This window comes from Anas acuta, chromosome 14 (genome assembly GCF_963932015.1).
Source record: "Anas acuta chromosome 14, bAnaAcu1.1, whole genome shotgun sequence".
In the NCBI taxonomy this organism is placed as follows: Eukaryota; Metazoa; Chordata; class Aves; order Anseriformes; family Anatidae; genus Anas; species Anas acuta.
Genome location: NC_088992.1, coordinates 5,557,375 through 5,579,659, shown reverse-complemented (window position 1 = coordinate 5,579,659; position 22,285 = coordinate 5,557,375). Strand labels below are relative to the sequence as shown.

Below are 22,285 nucleotides of genomic sequence, written 5' to 3'. Positions count from 1 at the left end.
GCTGCTCAGCTCACACAAACGTATAAAGTCACACCATGTATGTTTAATACACTAGCAAAATATTTATTTTATAATGATAAAACAGAAGTGAAGGATTTCTTTTTTTGGTGTGCACCAGTAATTGTAGTAAAAGAATAAGGGGATTAATGGACTCTTTATACATTTCAATGACAAAAATTCATAAAGGTTAGCATCAAATTCAACTGTTCTCCATTTACAAGCATAAAACTTACCATAATACCCCCCAAACACATATATAAAGAATTATAGTTTTAAAATCTATAAAAAGTAAAAAATATACAGTCAGAAGATCTAACTCTTATTCAAATCTTTAATATAAAATTGTAAACATTTATTTACACAAAGGAAATGTGTATAACAAAATTTTGAGCACCCTTTTCAATTGAATTGTGGTTTTTGGAAGGCAGTGGATGTTGCACAGTGACACTCTCACCTTTCCTACCCAACCAGAACCGCAGTTTATAAATAAAGCCATGGGCGGCTGGCGAGGTACAGTTCAGGGGAGCTACATTTTATTGCTCTGAAGCTGCAGCAAATGGAAAGCCCAAGTGCATATTTAGACAGCTACATGTTAAAGGGCGTAAGGGCAAAGCCCAGCCCTGCCCATGCACCTCTTTCATCCAAACCGTGTTCTCATTTCCATTGAACTGTTTCAGTATTGTTACAGTGACACCAGATTTTTAACAGTCTGACCGCATTACGTGCACAGGGACCAAAACCAGAAGCAAGGGCTGTTTTCTTCTACCAGGTCAAATGCTGTTTGGATCCAGTTCACATACGAAGGCCAATGGGCATTGTAAGCCAGTTTGCCTACAATCACACTTAATTTTAGTTCAACAGTACCGTGAAAAGGCCCTGTCACAAAACTTGACGCCTTCCTGAACAAACCCTCTGGCAAATGGGGCAATATCCACCTTAGCTTCCAGAAACAGTGGAGGAAAAAGTACATCTGCATCGTCCTGGACATTAAGCTGGATTGCCTTTTTGGTAGTAACAACGCAAACAGCAGATGTTCTCTTCCTCTGATTAAGAAATTAAAACTGGATGGATTGTATTTTGACTTATTCAGAACAAAGTCTGTGTGCAAAACCTACTGGAGAATGTAGCAGATTTCACCACACTCTAAACAGGGAAGAAAGAAGAGCTGAATCCTCCTACCCTGTTATTTCTCTCAAGTGTTTGTGGGGGGGGGGTCACCGAAGGGGGAAGGGAGAGGGAGAAGAGGGTGGAAGCAGTGACACTGAAGGATGTCACTTGAAATTATGAGGTCCCAAGCACCCCCAACAGGAAGGGAAGGCACACTGGTGCAAAGTTAACCCTTAAAAAAAAAAAAAAATACAGCAAACACTTCTTCCCCTGCCATTGCTAATTTACCGATACTCTAACGACACTTACCTTGGACCAGCGTTTGGTTTGACAGCAAACCAAACTCACCAGCTCTTTGCTTTGATTGCCAGTATAAGAAAAGTTAGCATCAGTTATTTGCATCTCAACTACTTATTCTAAAAAATATCCGAAGCGTCAACAACCAAAGTCGCTAACACTTTTGTCTTCCCATCCAAAGACAATCTTAGTTAAAAGTTCTACCAGGGATTAAGCCTGCTTCAGGGAAGTTTTATCCTCTATTCAACGGTGGGATCCACTGATCAGTGCACATTGTTCACCGACAGTTCAACATGACACGAGATCAAATCTGTTTAACAGAGCGCAATTCATCCACACTAGATAAGTGTGCTGGACAAACCATGTTCCATGCATATTTGGAAAGGGTTAAAGTATTAGTGTTAAAAAGCAGTTTTTAAAAGTGCAAATTGTCTGATAAAGAAGCTGCAGATACAGTAAAAATATTTTCCTTCCTTGAATTCAATGTTATCCTTCACTTCTCCATCACCCACTCTGGAAAAAAACCCTCTCACATCTCTGCAGTGCAGAAAACACCCAAAGAAGCCGGTCCATTGAAGGAAAATGCTTTTAAAACACAATGCTGGGTTTGGTTAGAAAGTTTAAAGGAGTTCTCAAAGAAAAAAAAAAAAAAGTGGATTTAGAAAGGGAAGAGGTATTTGTGCATTTAAAACAAAAGCTTTCAACTTTATTTTCATTTTAAAGTAAAGGTTAAGGCAAGGTGGTTTGTTGGTGGATAAGGGATTCTTTTTTTTTTTTTTTTTGGTAGAAAGTAAGGACTTTGGAACACTTCCTGCTCCCATTGTGGTGTTTGTCCTTTCTGAGACTGACCCCACTGTGGATGAGGTCTCCTTGGGCTGAGCTGAGGAACCAGCATCTGCTTCAAGGGATATTAAAGGAATAAACCCACCTGTCTATAGAAGGATTATCAAACTCATAACCCAGTATTAAAAAAAGTATTTAAAGGGGGAGACTTCGATATCGGAGCAACCCTGATACAAGTATTCTCCCAGGCTGCCTGTGCTATTATTGCTGATAAGGACTTCTCACCTCTCAGCCAAATTCTTTTTTCCTCATTTTACCCTGAAGTGACAAAGTCTTGTGCTCATTGTGTCACTGCTAACTTTGGGGAATGAACTGATCTCAAAAGTTAGTTTTGCTTTTTACAACAAAGAAAACTAGATGAGCTGTCATGAAGCAAAGCCTTCATTTAAATACAACTACCTTTGGAAATAAGTTATGAAGAAACAGGTGCAAAGTAAATGGCTTTACAATTCATGTTAAAACTACTATAGTTTAAAAGTTCTCCCATAAGAAATTCCCCCTTTAAACACAGCAAGGTATAAGCCAAGAACTGTGCCTCTCTACAACAGAGTGCAAACTGCAGCTTAAAAGACTACAATCTATTAAGAAGACTACCTAGACTAACTGGCCAGGTTTTAACACTTTCTTTCATCTATCACCAGCATCTAGAAATATTTACCGTGAAATATCACTTGCTTATTGAGAGTACAGGCACATGCTTCAGCGATGGAAAAAAAAACAATTCAAAACATCTTGCAAGCATACTCAGGTGCATACAGCCTCTTCTCAAATAAAAAGTCAGACGTTTGATGACAGTACTCTAATAGCACGTCAAGCTATGAACAATAATGATTGCAAGTAATAGCTGTAGGAAACTAAGCCCTAAACAACAATTTTTGCAACTACTTGCTTTCTTTCTGCACTATTTCTGTGGAACATTATCCTTAAATAATTCAAAATTTTAATTTTTAGAACACTGCAAGTGAGATTTCTGAAAGGCTGGCTAGGACACGCACAATTTTGTTTGACCTGTTCAGACGTGCGACTCCTTAAAGACACCAGGATAAAGCGCACTGCTCCTGCAGACCTGCTTGGTGCGCCTTCACCGTTTATCAACACTCATTGAGAAGCAGCTCCAGTCCCTTTACCAACCATTTACCTCTAATGCCTGCAACTCTCCTCAATGCCACAGGTTTTTTGGTCCAAGTGTTGTTTTATGTTTCATGAAATAATTAAAAAAAAAAACAACAAAGTAGAACCCCCACCCCAGCCCATTTTTAATGAGTTCCCAACAACTCATCCAAATCATTCATCCACTCCTCTGAAGTCCTGTTTTTCAGCAAAGAGTCTATCAGATCTGTGTCACCAGTTAAGTTCTGAAGTCCATTATTGCCCGACTGGTTGCTGTACGCAAAAGGCAGCTCCTGACTGGTTGTCCTCACCGGGTACCCTTGACTACAGTGCATGTTACCTCTGTTGGGCATTTGCTGATTTGGATTCTGGTTGAACGCATTCAGATCCGGAACAGTCTGGTTCATGCCAGGCAAGACTTGCTGTGAGGGTACCTGCTGTTGCGTAGGTGCGTTTGTCCGCTGCTGCGAGCCTAAAGACGATGACAGCATCTGCCCAGAGACGGCAGCGTTCATAGAGGTCATTGGTCTGCTGGTGCTGAGGCTTACCTGAGGCATTCCTTGAGCAAACTGTTGGTTGGCCATCTTTAGATGAGTTTGCTGCATGTGGAAAGAGGAGCTGGCAGTAAACGGTCCTAAGCCACTGTTTCCTTGCGTCTGGTTATTAATATTAGGGATACCTTGGTGTTGCCAAGATGGGTTTTGAGCCCCCATAGCACCCGGTACTCTTGCCATCTGTGGCTTAGATAAGGTTGGATTCAGTGCGCCTTTATTGTGCTGTTGAGAAATACTTGAGTTCGCTAAGGTGTTCTGCCCGTAGCCAGCAGGAACAGCAGCACCCTGGCCCAAGCTGCCCTGTCTCTGCATCGGTGGCTGTCCATTGGCACTTTGATTTGCATGCTGGGGAACCATCTGGGTCATACCCGACGCCAAGTTGTACAATCCCCCTCGCTGAATGTTTTGCATATTGGTATACTGAGTCACCCCCCGATCCTGCTGGCTGGAGCCCGACTGGAGCGGAGGAACAGAACTGTGCCCAGGTCCCATCTGAATCATGTTCTGGGGCTGAGGGAACATCCGTGGACTACTGGAGCTGGACTGTCCTAAATTACTGACCCCAGGCATGGCTGAAGATGACCCTGAAACACAAAGAAATATTTTGTACGTTAACTACTTCGGTTCAACCAGAGACGACCTAGGTGTGTAGACACTATAATCAAGAAACAAGGTGTAGCTGCATTTGTATAAAGCAAATTATGCAACCGTCACACAGACAGCAGTACTGTAATTAAGTAAAGAGGGTTGTTAGCACTTCTACCTTGATCTCAAACACAGATATGCCAACGTCCTAAAAAGTCTAAATGCCACTTCTAAGAGTTCAGAGTCATGAACTTAAAAATTAAAAATTAGGCTTTAAAGACAAGACCGTAGTTACTCCATTGTGAACAGAAGTATACACATACTTTTAAGTACACGCACAATTTGCTAGTCTGCTAAAAAATCACTTACTGCACACATGCATTGTTAGTTATTCTGTGCATACACAATGAGTCTCTTATCCTACAACTGTAGGATTTCCAGTCCTGTGCTTTTATAGTTCCAGAAACGTATTTTCTATAACTTTCAGAATTTTTTGGTTTCTAATTTCCACGGTGAAACATTTACTTTATTAATATGCAATGCCAATAACCAAAAGGATTTGCAAAAATAAGTCTTCTCAGAATCCTTTCTTCTTCTAAGTTCAGTTAAAAAAAAAAAAACACACGAGAAAACACTTTTCCCTGTAGAAGAAACAGCCCCCTACTTAAAACAAAAAAGAATAGAAAAGCACTGTGAAGTGCAATTCCTATAATACATCCCCTCCCCACATTTCTTAGTTAACCAAGGGAAACTCACCCTAACTAAAACCTTCTCTACTTCCAAACCAAAAAGCTGCAGGCTTTTTTTTTTTTTTTTGAGATAGGTGAGTAACATTGGCTCTACATTGAATTAATAATTAACTGGTGTTGTGGGGCAAGCAGGTCTTACTGGAATGGTACAGCAAAGAGATACACATACCAAGATTTAAAATGCAGGAAACAGTTACAATCATCGCAACAAGGAAAAAAAAAATGTTCATTTATAGAAGCACATACTCTGCTCCTAACAGATGTATTAATGTACAAAAGTGGCAGGAGAAAAAACATTTTTGTTCCTGGTATTTTGTTTGCCACTTTACCAACACCATGTTTGCTTACCTGTGAACTGTCCAACCTGCTGCTGGTACGGATTCTGTGGCTGATCCTGATACTGGGGAGGTGGTCGAGTCAGGTGCCGCTGCAGCTGCTGCTCTTGCTGCTGCCGCTGTTTCTCCTAGGAAAGGTTCAGTGCAAGACAGTTGGGAAGCAGGTCAAGCTTTTTCCAAGGGTGACTATCTCAGATAAAAATCCGAGATAATCATACTTTTACATGAAGCTGGTAATTATAGGGGCTTCTGCAGCCTAAAGTTCTTTCAGACCTTTGTTCTTAAGGTTCAAGCACTCAGTTTAATCTGATGAGCGACAAGGCTAGGAACTCAGAGCCAAGAGGACAACTCATTAGAGGAGTTACTGCAATACATGTCTGAAGCCTTTAGAATAACATTCCTGACTTCCAGTTATTTTTTTAACGAGTAATACATTCAGACATTTTAAGCAATATTCTAAAGACACTAAGAGGTACAAAGAGAGGAAAAGCAAGCAAGAATAAAAAATTCACACTTTTTTTTTTTTTTTTTTAACTCTTTGACCCCAGATGATTTTTTTTAATTGCAAAGAGATAGCTAAAAGAGAAGTCATGAATGTCAGCATTACACTGAAAAGTAAAAACATGTAAATGTTTTCCAGGCCTAGTTTTCAAAACCAAACCCATATACAAACCCAAATTATTATATACCACGGGTTTTCTTCAAAGCTTATGGAAAACCATAGGACTAAGTTTACAACAGGAACTAAACAAGTTTTGTAACAACTGTTCGAAACCATTTTCTCAACAATTCACTTGTTCATTGTAAGAAACCCTACTAATGATTCAAAACCGTCTTGCCGTTTAAAAAAGCATCCAGCCTGTACCTACGTTATGATAAATGCATTAGAAAAATAAGTGAATTTCTATTAGGAATATTTGGGGAATAAAGGCAATTTAAAGCCACGGGGGAAAGGGAGAGGGTGTGTGTAAGTACATGCACTAACAGTACACCTGGAGATCTTAGTGTAAACAGCCAACAGGCTGCTTTTACAATATAAAACACAACCGGGGGAGCATTTCTGGCTCATCTTCCACAGGTATCTTCAACCAGACTGAAATTTTGAGAGAACTGGGAAACAATACAATCCACAACTACCACTTATCTAAAAGTTTGCACGAGGCATAGAAAGGGACAGAAATTCCCTTCCAAGAGTTCTGGGGCAAAGACACAAGCAATAAAAAATAAAAAGAAAAAAAGAAAAAAAAAAGAAAAGAGAGAGAGAGAGAAGAAACTAGTGCAGTGTAGCAGAGAGGCAGATACACATCACTACCATTGTTTTGAAGTGTCTATAACTACGAAGCTGTTGAGACATGCAGAGGAATGAGGAGGGCAGGCTGTTTGACAGAAAGGACCTGCTGCTTGCAGGACCAGTCAAACCTGAAAGATGCTGACCACAGAAGGCAGGGAGAGATGCCACAGCTCTAAGAGAAACCAAGAGCTGCAAAAGCCTAGCTCAGCAAAAAAAAAAAAAAAAAAAAAAAAAAAAGAAAAAAGAAAAAGATGCAGAATACCAAACACAAAGAAAGCTTTCAAGTGGTAGGGAAGTTACCTGAAACTACCATTCTCCTGCAAAACAGAAATTGACCAGTTCAGAAACCTTTCTGTAAAACTACATCCAGCACCATCTGTATCTGAAGAATTATCAAAACAAAATGCTAACAAGATCTAATGTCTGGGCAGCACAGAAATATGGCAAATGCAGCATCCAAACCTTTTCCCCTTCCCTCCATACCAGACGCTAATGATTTCTCTGTTTGTACAGTGCCAATGCTTGGAACACTCCTGAATGGGCTTTTCAAAAATGCAGAAAAGCACAGATGACAGGAATAAGGCCCTTTGGGATGATTCCCAACTGAAAGACTTGCAAAAGGTTTAAAGCTTTGGAAGGTTCACACAAGGAGCCTGTTTTCCTGAGAGAGACTAGAGCAGCTTTCTGCACAGTCTGATGGATAGCAGAGTTAAATTCTTTTGGCAGGATAAGATGCAGTTGGATGCAAACGTCTAATTATTTTCCTCAAACAAACAAATGAAAGATGGTTTAAAATTTGAAACATGAACTGTTGTTGCACTCATGGAGAAGAAAGGCAGAACACAACCAGCTTACAGAGCACCTTGCTCACTGTTTCCATTTTTAAAGCTCTGCAAAACATCACAGGTATCCCAACCTTTTATTATTTTGCTCTGATTTCGCTTGCCTTTCTTCTTTCACAAAGAATTACACCATCACTGCTATGTTATCTTCTGTTTCTGTAGGTATTACCTTGCATTTCAACACTATTAAATTCTATTTTATTCTTTTTGTTCACAACTGTGCCTTTATAAAGAAAAACTAAGTCAGTCAGCAATCAAATGCTATATTTTGCAGTTAATTTTATATATTAAAAAAAAAAAAGAGCAATTCCATTTGTGATACCAAAGCATCTTCTAGTTTACATCCCCTGTTTTGTAAGGTGAGAGCATTTCTGCAAGATCTTAAAGAAGCACAAAGATGATGGCTGGCCCCTCTTACCTGCTCAGCTAGAAGATGTTGTCTCTGCTCCATTAGGAACTGCTGCTTCTGTTGCTCTATGAGCAAGTGCTTTTGTTGCTGCTCCCTCTGCTTTTGCTGGTCCATCAGCATTTGGTGCTGTTGCTTCATCACTGCTGCTTGCTGCTGATTGCTGAGATAAGGTGTGTTGCTGTGGTTGCCAGCCATGGTGACATTGGGAGCCTGGGCACCAACACCAGGGCCAGGGACAGAAACGGGGACACGAGGAACATTAGGAGATGGGTTTTGATCCTGCAGAATATTAAATAAAAATGATATGAGTTACAGAAGGAGGTCAGCCTCCAGAATTTTGAAACAGTGTGTAGTCACACAGACAAGGAAAGATGCTTTCAAACTGATGTCCACAATTTACATTATCTTTGTGAAGGACAAGGGAAAGAGAATTTATAAATGAATTCTACACAGAAAGGGGAATTATAACACCTCAGAAAAACAGAAATTGACACTTATTGCTTACTTGTGCATTTACACTGTTTAATAAAAGATAGAACAGTTTCTTTTATCTTCTCATCTTTATGCAATAGCTTCTTCACTCGTGAAGCTTTTAATGGAAAAAGCAAAGTGTGACACAGTATTCAATTCAGCTAATTAAAGACAGCCAGACACAGAAGTGAGAGTTTGGAGTTCAGGCCAGAAGCTCCACAAGATTCAGGAACAGAGGCTTTAACTTCAGCCTCACTTAAGGCACTTTCCAAATTCCAGCTCAGATGGGTGAACGTGGCTCTGCGTGCTGCTGCTCAGCCAGAGGAACGGCGCCAGTTACAAACAGCACTTAAATGCATCAACCTGAACTTTGGTTAACGTGGTTGCAGCTTTTCAAACACTGTTTTGAATTTTCATCACACAAAACATTTATTTATATCCTGCCTCTTCTGTCAACATTTAATTCAGCAAGTTTATCCCTTTCTTCCTAAAGTCTTCCTAAAGTTTTGTTGTTTTGTTTTTTTTTTAAAGTATCAGTTTAGTATTCACAGGTGAATAAAGATATCACTGATCAAAAATGAAGAGTCCTAACATTTTTTTCAACAATCCAACCACCACATTACACAGGAAAAAAATACTACTACAGATAATCCTCTTTTTTTTTTTTTTTTAAATTAATTTTCTCATTATGCAAACAGATATTACTTTCACAGTCAGAATTCAGCTAATGGTCCAGGCTGTTGGCTCTCACATGCTGCAGTTCTGTAAAAAAAATCACAAGCCAAATATAGGTAACACTGTGCTAAGTTTTCTATATGCAAGCTTTTGAGAAATTCTCCAGAAGCACACACCAGAATTTCTGTTATTTCAACACCAGTGTGACAGCATAGATGAAAGGTCATCTTCAAGTTTTTCAGCAAGAGAGATACAACAATGATCTCTGCCCTTTCCCTTCTTCCTCCATCAAAAATATCATTAGATCGTTACTTCAGCTAGCTTTTAGAGATTAAATTTGTGCCTTATGAAGCATGTATTATTGATCTCACATTTTTATTTTTACATCAGCGTGGTCTTTACCACAGATTAATGAGATCTCTCTGTCCCATGTTTCTTGTTTTGCTGTACTGAAGAAGCATGCTACTAGAGTTGGAGCTCCATCAGCTTTTGCAAAAGTAGCTTGAATTCTTGTAACAAAAGCCTGTTTCTCAACAAGTCCTCCAGCAAGCCTGTAACCTGTAACATCAGCTATATATTGTTATCCTTTTATTGCATTTATATTATCCCTTTATTGCAAACTTCTTACATCTCATAAGGCAAAGAAGTGCACCCTGGATTCCTCCTTTACAGAAAAGCCTGAAGCGCATTGCTTCAGGCAGACAAATATTACCATTCTTCCTAAAGATACATTTCTCTCCTATCCCATGCTTCCCCAATTCCCAGAGACTTAACCAATAACAAATTCTCAGATTTAAAAACCCCAAGGAACACCCAAGAAACCAGGAATGCAGACTCCACCCCCATCTCTCTTCAAAAAAGCAGCAACCGAAGGCGTATCTGTTTATAGTAAGCCAACTCTGACAGAAGTCAGGGACTAAAAAGAAGGTAAAGAAAGCAAAGCTTCTTTGAGAACACAGTTTAACACTGCAGTTTCATGAGTTATTTCAGGCAAAATTTACAAAGCATCCATTTATCTTTGTAAGTAGAACCTTCTGTGAAGTGTGACATAATTTGTTGCCCACGAAGTATATTAGGCTGGAAGCCACACATTAACAACATGACCTAGAATTGCATATTAAAACCATCCTGAGTAGAAAACACAGATCTTGATTCCTGCCTCAGCATACTGCGTATTATCATTTTCTTCTTTAAAAACATGCAGCAACTGTTTTGAAACACCACCAAATAACTTGTACCCTTACTCTAGGTCTTACCTATCCAACTGCATCTTGCAAAACCATTAAGTCTGCTGCTAAACAAAAGTAACAAAAATCAGAACATTTACCTGACTGTGTGGTAGCCGGTAGGCAATGTTTCCAGATTTCTGCTTCAACAGAATCATTCCATTTTGGTCGTCACTCACGTGAGCCAGCGGTTGCTGCTGGCGCTGCTGTATGTACGCCAACATGGGAGTCTTGTTCTGACCAGGCACCGTAACCCCCTGCTCACATTCTGCTTTGTAATGTGAAAGAGGTTTGGTGTTCCCATAGTCTAGCATCGAGCCTTGACTATTCACGGGGTTCTGGTTCATGCTGTTTTGCTGGTGACCCAATATGTTCACGTGGTAATTGCCCCCAGCTCTCGGCGAGCTTTTATTTCCCATACTCGGCATCATGAGCTTCTGATTGTTGAAGTCTGGCTGGTACACTGACGGGCTGGTGGGATTTTCCATGGTATATGGAACAGCCAACGGACTATGAGAAGGCCCAGACTGCTGCCAGGTAGACATCTGATTTGTCTGGTGGACTTGTGAAGCCTGTTGTTGGTTCTGCAACATCTGGTCTCTCTTCTGCTTGGCAGCAATCTGCTGGAGCTGATGAGCGGAGGACATTTCTTTGGCACTTCCTGCACCCTTCCCAGGTAACAACACATTGGGGAGAGGTCTCTGGACATTCTGAGAGTGGTTTGATGCCTGCATCATGGGCTGATTAGGATTGTCAGTCATCGACTGACTAGAAGGCTGAAACATAGCCTGAGAGCTACCAACTGCTGGAGAAGCAGCACTTACAGGCACAGAAGCAGCACCAATAAACGCTGAACCTGAAGAAGTAGACCTAACCTGGGGAGACCCCATCTGTTCCTGGTCAAAGGGTGCTGGGGAAAATTCTGTCTTTATGTTAATATCTTGCGGCAAGGGAGTCTGTGCGGCTGAATTTGAAGAATCTGCATCTTTTTTCTCTTCAAAGTCTTCATTAAAGAGATCCTTCATGTCTTCATCGGGCACTGACCTGTTAAGCTCCTCAATAAGCTCCTTCCACTCTTGCTCGTTAAGATTAAGATCAGGCATCAAGTTGTTCTGAGATATAGAACCCCCTGCTCCAGCAATCATACACGGAAGGTCATCTACGGGCTCCTGCTTCAGCTCTTTGTTCAAGCTCGGAGGAAATGAGTCGTCAGCATCACCACCTCCATTCATTTGCAGGCTGGAATCTGGAAGACACTTCTTGCTAATGCCATCGAGCCCCATCGGATGTTTCCCATTAAGTTGCAAGGTATCTCCGCTGCCAGATTTCTTGTCAAGATGATGGAGTGGAGACACAGGGGGCATTCCGTTGGAAGAACCACTTGCTCCACCAAGACCGTCATCACGACGCAATTTCTTGGACACAGAAAATACATCGCCATAGCCGTTCTGCTGGTCTCCGTTCTGAGGGGAAGAAGCACTATCGAGCTTTCTTTTCACAGTCTCATGGAGCTGCTAAAGAAAAAAAAAAAAAGGAAGGTTTTAGGTTTGTAGCTTCAGGTCTCATAGATTATTTCTTACCAGACCAAGAGCTTTGTCTTGGTCTGACTATGGAAAAAAATGAATAAAACATTTAAGGTGAAAAAAAAGTTTAAACCTTTGCTTTGATAAGATTTCCTTTACAAATCGTCATATGAGATGTAAAAATCTACTAGGGTAAACCTTCAAAAGTAAATGCTGAATCAAACAGTCTCTTCCTTCAAAGACAAGAGCTGCCAAATACTGCCAACGACAAAAAGTTGAGAAATAGCATTGAATTGGAACATATTATGAACTTTCCTGTTCAAATTCAAAATCACTGCAGAACAGGAAGACTCAAATTTTAGATGAGCATAACAACCTGTATTTGTCTAGTCTGTGTACACACAGTGTCACTTCCCTGCAAGACCTCTTAATAAACCAGTCTCTCATTTAAATATTTAGACAAAGGTAGGACCATTTCTCTTGCAATCATAGTTTTTGGAGGACAGATATGTATAAAAATTTCGTACACAGTCACACTTTTGGCATTAGGCAAGTCCAGTTTGTCACTAAGCGACCACTGTTTCACGCTTAGGTAAGAAGCGATTAGGAGGAGTTGGGTCGATTCTGTTGTAGCAGAGTAAATTCATTCCTCTCCTCTTTTCTCCTAGAGAATCTGCCCCCTGCTACCCTGTGCACCATGACCATGAACAGCAACCAGCTCTACAGCTGCTTGGCTCCCAGCCGGTGAACACGCGTATTCTTTTTCTTGCAGTGCCACCTAGAAGCAACCAGAGAGTACAGCAACAGCACCTCAGCTCTGCTAGCAGAGCTTGGGACCTTTTGTTCAACTTCTCTTCTCTGGCAGCTTTCTTTCCAATGTTCTTCCCAGTGACCCCCAAAATATCTGAGAACAGAATTCACGCACACATCAAAGATGACTGGGAATTTTTACTTCCCTCAGGTACATCTTGTAAGAAACCTGGGCTTTGCTTGCACTGGAATCGCTACACCAACACAGACAAACCTGCAGGGCAGAGACATTGCTCAGAGGGAAAGCCTCAGCCTGCAGAGAGGGAAAGCTCCCGTCAGCTCCCCTGACCTGTAAAAGATGCCTTTGTACATCCCAGCAGGACACATGAGGAGAATCCCCACAAAAAGCCAATCGTCTGAAGTGCGGTTCGCCGAACAATAGTTCTCTCAGATGGCAGAAAAGAAGCTCATTAAACAAACCTCAAGACAAGTACGCTTATTTTAATACGCAGTCTCCATAACACGGTCCACTAACCCCTGGGGAAAACTGTCTCATCCAAGAACAAACAGGGGAAACCTCAAAATCCCTGCACCAAAGCAAAGGGTTGTACGTAGAGCCAGCATAAATTATCAGAAGAATTTTACAGCACTTGCCTGGGCAACAACATGCTTTGATTTAAGGATAGGACTGGATCATAGTGTTTTAATTTTATTTATTTATTTAAGCAGTCCAGAGTTAGCTGATTTCTGGAAACAAACACTGTTTAATGCTTGCCTAGGTAGTGGCAAAACCTCATTTTTCTAAGAGGAACGGACTGCAACTTCCTGGAGACCATGATCTTTTGGCTATTTCATGGAAATCGCAGCAGAGTAGTGAGATTGGCAGAAGACCTACTTAGAGGAGGTACCCGTTTGGACAGGAGGCTGGATCTTAAATTCTCTTCATTTCAACATTCAAGTAGCAGACCTAGAACAATTTTTTCAAGTAATGAACGAATAAAGGAAATTTACTTTTTCATAAAAAGGTGAAACAAGCAACAGAAAGCAAGAAAGCTTCAGCTCCATTGCAGTATTTGGCTTTCAGCAAGTTTCCTGTTGTTTACTTTACACTCCAACAGGGAAAACTGAAGCTCAAGGTGGATGAGTAACTTGCCCAAGGTCATATGAGTCAATCAGAGATTGGGAATGAGTCCTCCGTAATTCTAAATCACTAAGGAAAAAACACTCCCTGAAAAATGGCATACAAATAATAATTTAGTATTGTACACTGAATGTATTCGTGTAGTTGAAGCGAATTTCTGTGTTAACGTGGGACTTACGGCCCTTGGAGCAACCACTGGAACCGTAACTCATGCAGCCAACCCCAGGCAACCAGGACGTAGCGTTACAGCTGTGGCTGCACACAGCCACGGGCTGCAAAACTCACCTGGGTCGCTGGACAAATATTCTCCGTGTTAATTTGTGCTGAAGTCTTTGCTTTGGTGTTGCGCTACACCACTTGCAATATACGCAAGACTAAATCATCCAGAGTGCTAAGCTAAACTTATTGTAGTCTAGGTAAAGATACAGACCCCTAATATCCATCACAGGCTCTTTCCCTCAGAAAACTGAAGATTATCATATCTGCATGGGTTTCATTGCTCATCATAGCACTAAGATACCCAATTTGCAATTTCTTGGTGCTAGTTGCTCTAAACAAAGCCCTTTCACCTCGAACTATACTCCTTTGTCAAAAAAAAAAAAAAAAAAAAAGATTAAAGAAATATAACTTCAAAGGAATTAATGAGGTAAAATTTGGGGGTGACTGCTTTCCAGCCTTGCTTCACCTCATCTCAATGTAAGATTAATTGAAAGATATCCTACCTGTACACAACAACCAGCAGAAAAGAAAGAAGAAAATTTGTGTATCTTTTATTTGTATCAGAAAAGACTGAGCCCAGTTCGTAACCAGGACATTTAATTTCTGAATTTTAGAAACTATTAAGCAGTAAGTCTCTGCTGAGGTTTGTGCTAATGCAGTTACCCTACCAGCATCACAGCAGCTAACCAGCTGAAATTAACCTAACAGTGCTCCATTTTCCACCTTCTTTCTTCCCTCAAGAAAGGATCGTGCTACAAAAGGTTGCAGGAGCCAAAAGTTACAGGTTCCTTCTCCTGTCTCATTAGGAAGATGTCTCATCCCGACACCTTCTATGTATTCACGTTCAACTTTCTGAATAGCACAACCTGAAATTCTCACACCAACCGCATTCATACAGCTGCTCTGCCAATAACGTAACCTCCTCTTGCGAAATACCTTTCTTATGCACCACCTCGGCTCTTGATTTCCTAACAGCAGGAGAAATGTTAAATTCAGTTCTTCCCGTTTGTCTGTCTCTGTATAATTACTGCCATTTTTTGGGGGGGAAAAATAACAGGGAGCATGTGAGATACGAGTCAGACAGCAAGTTATCTACATATCAAGCTGCCCCAACAGAGTTCTCGAGGCAAGAAAAACCTGTTCCATTCTGCCAAAACTCACACAAAACAAAAAAACAAACAAAAAAAGCACTGACAAAAATAAAATGTGCCGCGCTACTCACAAAGAAAATCCCTTTAGCAATTTTCTGTCTGCTACCGTTTTGTTAAGCATGGTGGCCCTCTGGTATGCTGTTCCCAGTTTCCTTAAGAGCATCAACCCACTTTATTTATAACACACAAGCCGATTCCCATCGTCACAAGATCAGACACAGAAATGTATTCCGACTTTCTCAGCTGGTTCAACTTCCCAACAACAGACGAACCTCCAGCCTCTCTGCACCAAGCCCATTGAACTTTGCCAAAAACTATTACCCCAAAAGCATTTATCCAAAGTATTTAAAGCCATACAGCAACTATTAAAAAAAGAAGAAATGGGCATCAGCCTGTGCCTTTGGCCTAAGACTGGACAGGGGTGGTTAAATCAGCACTGGCCACAAGCTGCCTCTCTTCAGCATCAGCTAGAGCCACACTTCAGTCACACAGCCACGACAGTCCACAGGGGGGAACAGATAAATTCACTCGGCAGGGGAACACAAGCCAGTCAGGCCCTAACTGTGGCTTCCTCGTGTGCCCAGCACAAAGAGATAAAACCCAGGTACCAGCCCTCACAACAAAAGGGGTGCCCAGCCCAACCCAGGCACTCTCTGGCCCCACAACCCCCGGTACACCCATGCCCCACAGGACTAGGCCGCAGGGCCACGATGCTGGGAGGGCCCAAACGACAGGGCTCCCGTCAGAAAACACAGGGCACAGGGTAGGACACATCAATAACTGTGATAAACTGCACTTGACACCCACCTTAAATCCCCAGTCTCGTTTACCTCAACGATGCTGAGCCAGACTGGAGTCTCATTGCACAGGCACATCAGCAGGCTTCATAAAACTGGCCACACACTAACTTTTTTTTTTTTTCTTTTTTTAATACCACACAAACTTTTTTAAAGAGAAAGATTATCCCAGAAATCAAAACACAAGAGTCAAACAGTACCTGAAAATGCTTTTAGATAATCATCTGAAGCCAACAGCATTTCAATACATTAGAAGTTAGGAAGCAGAAAAGTTCAGCTCACATTGTTCCCTTGCAAACAAGAAATCTCCCACTGTTGAGTTTTGAATTGACTAACCACAACTTAAAACTACTTTTCTAAAAATGCTGAAGACAGTAAATATTTACATTATATATAGTTACAGAAACTGCATGCATTCTGAAAAATACCTAGTAAAAATGATAGAAACAAAACTTTAAAAATCTAGCTTGTATGCCCTACCTTTTAGGCTTGGTTATGACGTTCCTGTTTATTTTTTTGAAGCATCTGTTACAGATATTAAATTGTTCTTATCAGATTCAACAGAGCTTTACATTTTTCTATCTTATTTGAAATAAGTTTACAGTTTCAGTCTTAGAATTATGTCTGCAAGGATTTGTCATGACGCATCAGCAAGAGACACAATACTGGCCATTTTCACAGAAGAAATGCTGTGTTACTTTGCAAACTACTAACAGTCTAGTTGCAACATGCCTTCCAGCTAGATACCGGCATTCTCACCTAGAAGGGGAAATCAAATTAGAAGACATCAGTTTGTCTTCAGTGGTGGCACCGCAGCACAGATAAGCTCCCAGGGACCAGAGCTTACAGCAGGGCCTGTGCAGGCACAGCTGGATCCTCCTTTCCTGCCTGGCTGAGGACAGAAGCAACAAGGATGACAACTTCTTCAGCTGGGAGAGCAATGCAAATATCAGGAATTGCAACGTAAGGATATTGAATAGCAAAAAATAACACCGTGGCCACACGTTGTACTAAAAACTCCCCATTTACTGTGCATCTATACCCAGCTTCCACATTCGTGCTCTCCCTGTGAGGAAAGCATTTTATTACCAAATGTGTTCCTGCATTCCAGCGTGTTGTCAGAACCAAACTGCTGGACTAATTTTAATTTTGACTTTTACTTTAATTCCAGAAGTCTTTTGTATTTGGGTGACTGCCTGCTGGAGTGAAGAAGGGCTGTGGATATGCAGGGCTATAAATATCCCAGCCTGCATTAGTCACAAGGGGCAGCTTCTGCTACAGGAATTGTTCTGCTGAATCAAAAAAATGCCGTGCCTTCAGCTGCAGCGCCGGATCCTCCACCTCACTTGAACTTCAGCAGCAGCAGCAGCAGATCAGTCCCTCCCAGATCCGTACAATTTAGAAAGCATCACTGCATATCTAAGCAGCCTGAGAGGGGAAATGTTTCAAACCTACAACAATACCTCACGCAGCATTAAAAGGAGACAGAAAAACCTGTCTGAGTTGTTGGGCAACAAGCTATCAGACTTGTCAGCAAAACCAAACAATGGTGGCAAGACTACACTGTGCTGTAGTTATGTATAAATAATGTGGAAATAATTTGCTATTTTTGTGGTAAAACATAATTTCACAATTTAACACCCATATACCACAGCTTACACAAAAACGAGGTCTTCTGAATTGTTAGCGTGCTGGCCTGGGCTTTGGTAGTGGAATGCCTGTCAGTACAACCCAGGCAATCTGTTCCCTTTACATTATTACTTCAGGTCCTTTCAACCACAAAACATTTCTTCATTCTCCTTATACTTAAATTTCTTTCTGTACTTTCTACTTGGTGCCTTTGCTTCGGCTAGCACTTAGCTATTTTCTCTGTACAAACTTTGACGGCTCCCAGTCAAACCCTTCAGCTTTAACACAACACAACCCCAAGGCAGGCCACTGACTGGACTTCACTGCCTGTTCCAGAAATACCATCTGCAGCAGTCCTGGGCAAAGCAAACCATCCACACAACTCAGGTGCTCAGGGGAAAACACAGAAAGAATCACTGAGCAGGTCTCCTTCCAAAATGCTACATCATAAAAAGACAAGATATATATAAATTAAATATATGGAAAAGAAAAAAAGATGGAGATAAAAATCCAACTCTCAATATTCTCTTTACTCTCGCATCAAGGAAACACTCTATGTTCAACTCAGTGATAACACTGTTATAGCCTACCAGAGATATACAAAGTAACCCTTCTAGTAGGCAGAACTCAGTATTAAAATGAACTTTCTCAAAAACAGAAACTGACAAAGAGGAAAAAACATGCTAGGTGGCAAGTTCTTTCTCCTTCCAACTTCTCTGTTTCTAAAAAATATAAGATTAATACAAGAGACAATACATTATTCAACTTCTAAGCATTTCCTACTTTGAACATCATCTTCAACAACAGAACATAAAGTAAATTTCAGTACTGAATTGTCCATTGAATTATTGTCTCTGCTTTTTTTTTAAATAGGGAGCTACCATTTTTCATCTTTTTCCTCAAATGAAGGACAGGCCTACGTGGTGCACAAACCACCCAGGACTTGTATTGATGCCATATTCTTTCAATTTCTGTTCACTCTCATTCTAGCACTGCTTAGTGAGAAAACAAAAGGATGAAGCCGTCCCTTACTTCTGCTTGTAACTGAGACCCATCCAGTTTCAGGACCTAAACCAGAAAAAAACCTTATGGAGGACAAACTTACTTTCTGATTTGGGCCATGTGTAAAACCACACAAGACGTTACAAAGGAAGTGGTGGTGCTCACCGCGCTCCCCGTGACTTGGCTGGGTTTGCCACGGGGAGCCTCTGGGAGCGCTTGCACCGGGCACACCTGCGGCACTGCAGCTTCAGGTCCTTCTGCTCCAAGCTCTCGGGTGCTAGATCACATACCCTTTACACTTCCTTCCTTTCAAGGATCAAAATAAACGTTTTGAATGCAGAGTACCAGTCTCCAAGAGAAAATTCATATGTGGCTCCATAGAAAACCAGACCCCAAGAGCAGCGATAGCTGTTATAACGCACGTTTCACTCATCTAATAGCATTCTTTTGAAAGGGATGGGTCCAGGAGATTTTAAAACAACATAATTTCGGTGCTAATCCAAAATTTATTGAATATTTTAAACCATACCCATGTCCTTCCCATACAGAGTACATGGTCTTGGTAACAGCGACAGGTTACAGGCAACAGGCACAGCTAGAGGTCAAGTACTGAGTTAGAGATGTACCTTTTACACCAAAGGAACACAACTACAGCAGAGGTGTCTTGTTGTTTTCCTTGTTGTTTTGTTTTGTTTTCCAAAGCTTGAATTACTAAGCAAACCAACTTTATACCCTAGTAACGAGATGATGAATCAGCAGCTGCAATTAAGCTTACAGTCATGTATCCTAGGAAGGAAACAGCAGGCCAGCACGAGGAAGAGTCATTCATACACTAAAACCCTCTTCTGTTGTGTAAATTGGCCACTGGCAGCAGCTTCCTGAACAAGAAGGGCTTCCCCAGATGTGCAGTGTATTTCAAAACCACACTGCTGTTGAGAGTCCTCATCATAATGGATGCTAATTAGATCAAATCCACATCCAAAGCAATTGAAAAGGAACAACACCAATGAATCAAAGACATCTTTCTTTTAGAGGATCAATACGAAGAAGCAGAGTGATGGCAGTTTAAGCAACAGGATTTGACATGCTAAAGAGCTCTGCAGAGTGTGCAACGAAAACGTGCAGCGACGCACCATTACTGGATAGAGCCCCACATGAAAAAGCCTTAGAGCCCAGACAGGAAATAAACAGAAATCCCATCAGGTCTTTCAAAACAAAATATGAGTTTGAGTCATTTGTATGCTGACACAAGCTTACATTCAAGCTGAGCCTACTGAACAACAGCTACCCGTAAAGTTTTACAGGATCACTGTCAGGAATGTGTATGAAGGTTTCCTCTCGTCCTCAAAGACTTCTCTAACAGCCACCTGAAGTGCCCTAACTACCACAAGTGCTATGATCTTCAGAAAAGCCTGTACGTCCAAGATTCACACGTGTGTATTAGGAAGAACAACAACTCAGCTCAGCAACATTTGCAGTTCACGTCGCAAACCCTACAAGCTGCATGCACGCTGCCTAGCGCTGGGTACATTAGAGCCATGTACCATGTTTCACTGCTTCACACCACGTACACTCATACCCGAGGACACGGTAAGCTCTGCTGCAATTCTGTTTTAAAAACTGCAGCTAAATGAGGTCCAAGGCAGCAGAAAATCGTGTCCTCCTCTTCCTCTAATCTGAAGAAACACACAGACCACCTTAAAAATTGGGTTTAACGTATACATTAACTTGAAAACACATTTGGTTAACCCAGCATCGCTTTTTAAAGGCACCCAAGACAGCACCGGATCATTTTCACGAAGGCCACCGTTTAGAAATATTTTTTTGGAGAAAGACAGGTATTATGACAGGCACCCTTTACGAGGTTATCCCACTAACCTACATTACCGACACATTAGCGCACAGCAGGACGTTTGAAGGGTTCAGAATAAGTTAAGCAACAGCTATCTTGATATACAAACGTGGCTGCATGAATATGTCCCGACAACCAGAAATGCTAGAGAGGCCAGAGAAACATTCAGATTTTGAGCTAAGCCAGTTTTTTGCTGGGTGGAGTGGGATTCCCATCGCGTTCACACCCACTGCAGCGAGCAGCAAATAAGCAGCTGCCTTCCGACTTCAACTGGAGCTCCTTCCAAGATGCAGCAAAACTCTTTATTTTTTAGTTTATCCATGGTAATAAGCGTGCCTGTATCAAGTACCCTTAACGAACGACTGGATTCAACCCTGACAGATCATACGAAGACACAAGCCGACAAAAAACACCCCCCAAAGCCTCCACAGCACCAAGGCACCCCTGACAGACTCCGCAGGGCCATTTTGGGTGAAACCCCTCACCATACACCTCACCGAGCCGCGCAGCCCCAGGAAGGACCACAACCACCGGCTGTAGGGACCGGCGGACGATCCCTTCACCCTCTTTTCCCCCCAGCAGCACCTTTGAGCACCCTTCCAGCAGGGAATCAAGCGGCACCACAGCCACCGGCAGCTCCCAGAGGGGGGCTCGCTGCCGGCCGGGCACCCACCCCCCGGTCCTCCCCGGTCCCCCCCGATCCCCTAAGGTCCCCTTACCGCGATCAGCGTGCTGCTGCGGCCGTGCTGCTCCCCGCTCGCCCCCTCAGCGTCCAGCCCGTTGGCCCCGCTCCTGTCGGCGCTGCCCCCCGCGGCGGGAGGAGGCGGCTGAGGCGGCGGCGGCGGGGGGGGAGCGGGCGGCGGCGGGGCCGGGGGCGGCTGCCGGTGCTTGCCGGCCCGCTTGGCCTTGGCCTGCAGGCAGCGCTGGTGCAGGGCGAAGGTCTGCTGGCGCTCCAGCTCCAGGCGCTCCGGGGACACGGCCTGGTAGCGGGACTCGCAGGCGCTGTGGTGCCGCCGGCAGAGCTCGATGCGGCGCCGGAGCCGCTCCATCACCGCGCTGTGCCGCGGCACCACGAACTCCGCCATGGGGCAGGGCGGCAGCACCATGGGCCGGGAGGGGGAGGAGAGCGGCCGCCGCTCAGCGGCTCCTCGCCATAGCGGGGCTGCCCCTCAGCCGCCCTTCCTCCCCCCTCTCCTCCTCCTCCTCCTCTTCCTCGGCGCCCCTCCGGCTCCCCCCCCCCCCGCCCCACTTCCTCCTTCTGCCCCGCAGCCGCTCCGCTCGCTCCCTTCTCCCTCAGCCCTGCCCCCGCTGCTCCTCCGGCCGGAGCTCGCTCGGCTCCCTCCGCTCCCGGCCCGGCGCTGCCCGGCGGGCGCCGCTCTCAGGCGCGGGCGGGCGGCGAGCCCCGAGCCCCCATTGTTAGCCGCGCCGCCGCCGCCATCTTGAAATTGTTTTTTTCCCCCTCCAGAGCCGAGCGGAGGAGCAGGAGGCGGGGCTTCCTGGGTGGCGGGGGGACGTCACGCGGCCCCGCGGAGTGATGGACAGGGCGAGCGGCCAATAGGAAGAGGGGAGGGAAGGGGTGGGGGGAGAGCGGCCGGCTGGGGGTTTAAAAGGCAGGGAGAGGGGAGGGGCCGAGGGAAGGGGGCGGGGGTTTGTGGAGTGATTGACAGGTGGGCGGGGCTCCGGGGTGCCCGCCCCGCGGGGCGGCTCCTGAGGGGCCCCTGAGGTGA

At 43.2% G+C, this 22,285-nt stretch overlaps 1 protein-coding gene across 2 annotated transcripts; it reads right to left on the bottom strand.

Moving 5' to 3' along the window:
• Positions 1-38: 38 nt before the first annotated feature.
• MAML1 (mastermind like transcriptional coactivator 1) lies at positions 39-22,051 on the bottom strand. Of its 2 annotated transcripts, none has more exons than XM_068698434.1 (5): positions 21,278-22,051; positions 10,596-12,005; positions 8,132-8,401; positions 5,594-5,708; positions 39-4,495 (listed from the first exon to the last, which is right to left on the bottom strand). In XM_068698434.1, exons 1-5 carry the CDS (start codon positions 21,662-21,664, stop codon positions 3,504-3,506), a joined length of 3,174 nt encoding a protein of 1,057 aa, XP_068554535.1. In that variant the 5' UTR covers positions 21,665-22,051; the 3' UTR covers positions 39-3,503. The 2 variants fall into 2 exon arrangements, with proteins under 2 accessions (XP_068554535.1, XP_068554534.1); XM_068698433.1 differs by having other exon boundaries at positions 10,596-12,008; positions 21,278-22,050.
• Between the last annotated feature and the right edge of the window lie 234 nt (positions 22,052-22,285).

Bases quoted from the DNA above. Each gene is read 5' to 3' on its own strand.
- MAML1 (XM_068698433.1), bottom strand. From the start codon at position 21,664: ATGGTGCTGCCGCCCTGCCCCATGGCGGAGTTCGTGGTGCCGCGGCAC. The intron at 12,009-21,277 runs GTAAGGGGACCT...TTTTTTCTTTAG, and splicing joins GCAGCAGCACGCTGATCGCG to CAGCTCCATGAGACTGTGAA. The intron at 4,496-5,593 runs GTAAGCAAACAT...TTTGTGTTTCAG, and splicing joins GCAGGTTGGACAGTTCACAG to GGTCATCTTCAGCCATGCCT.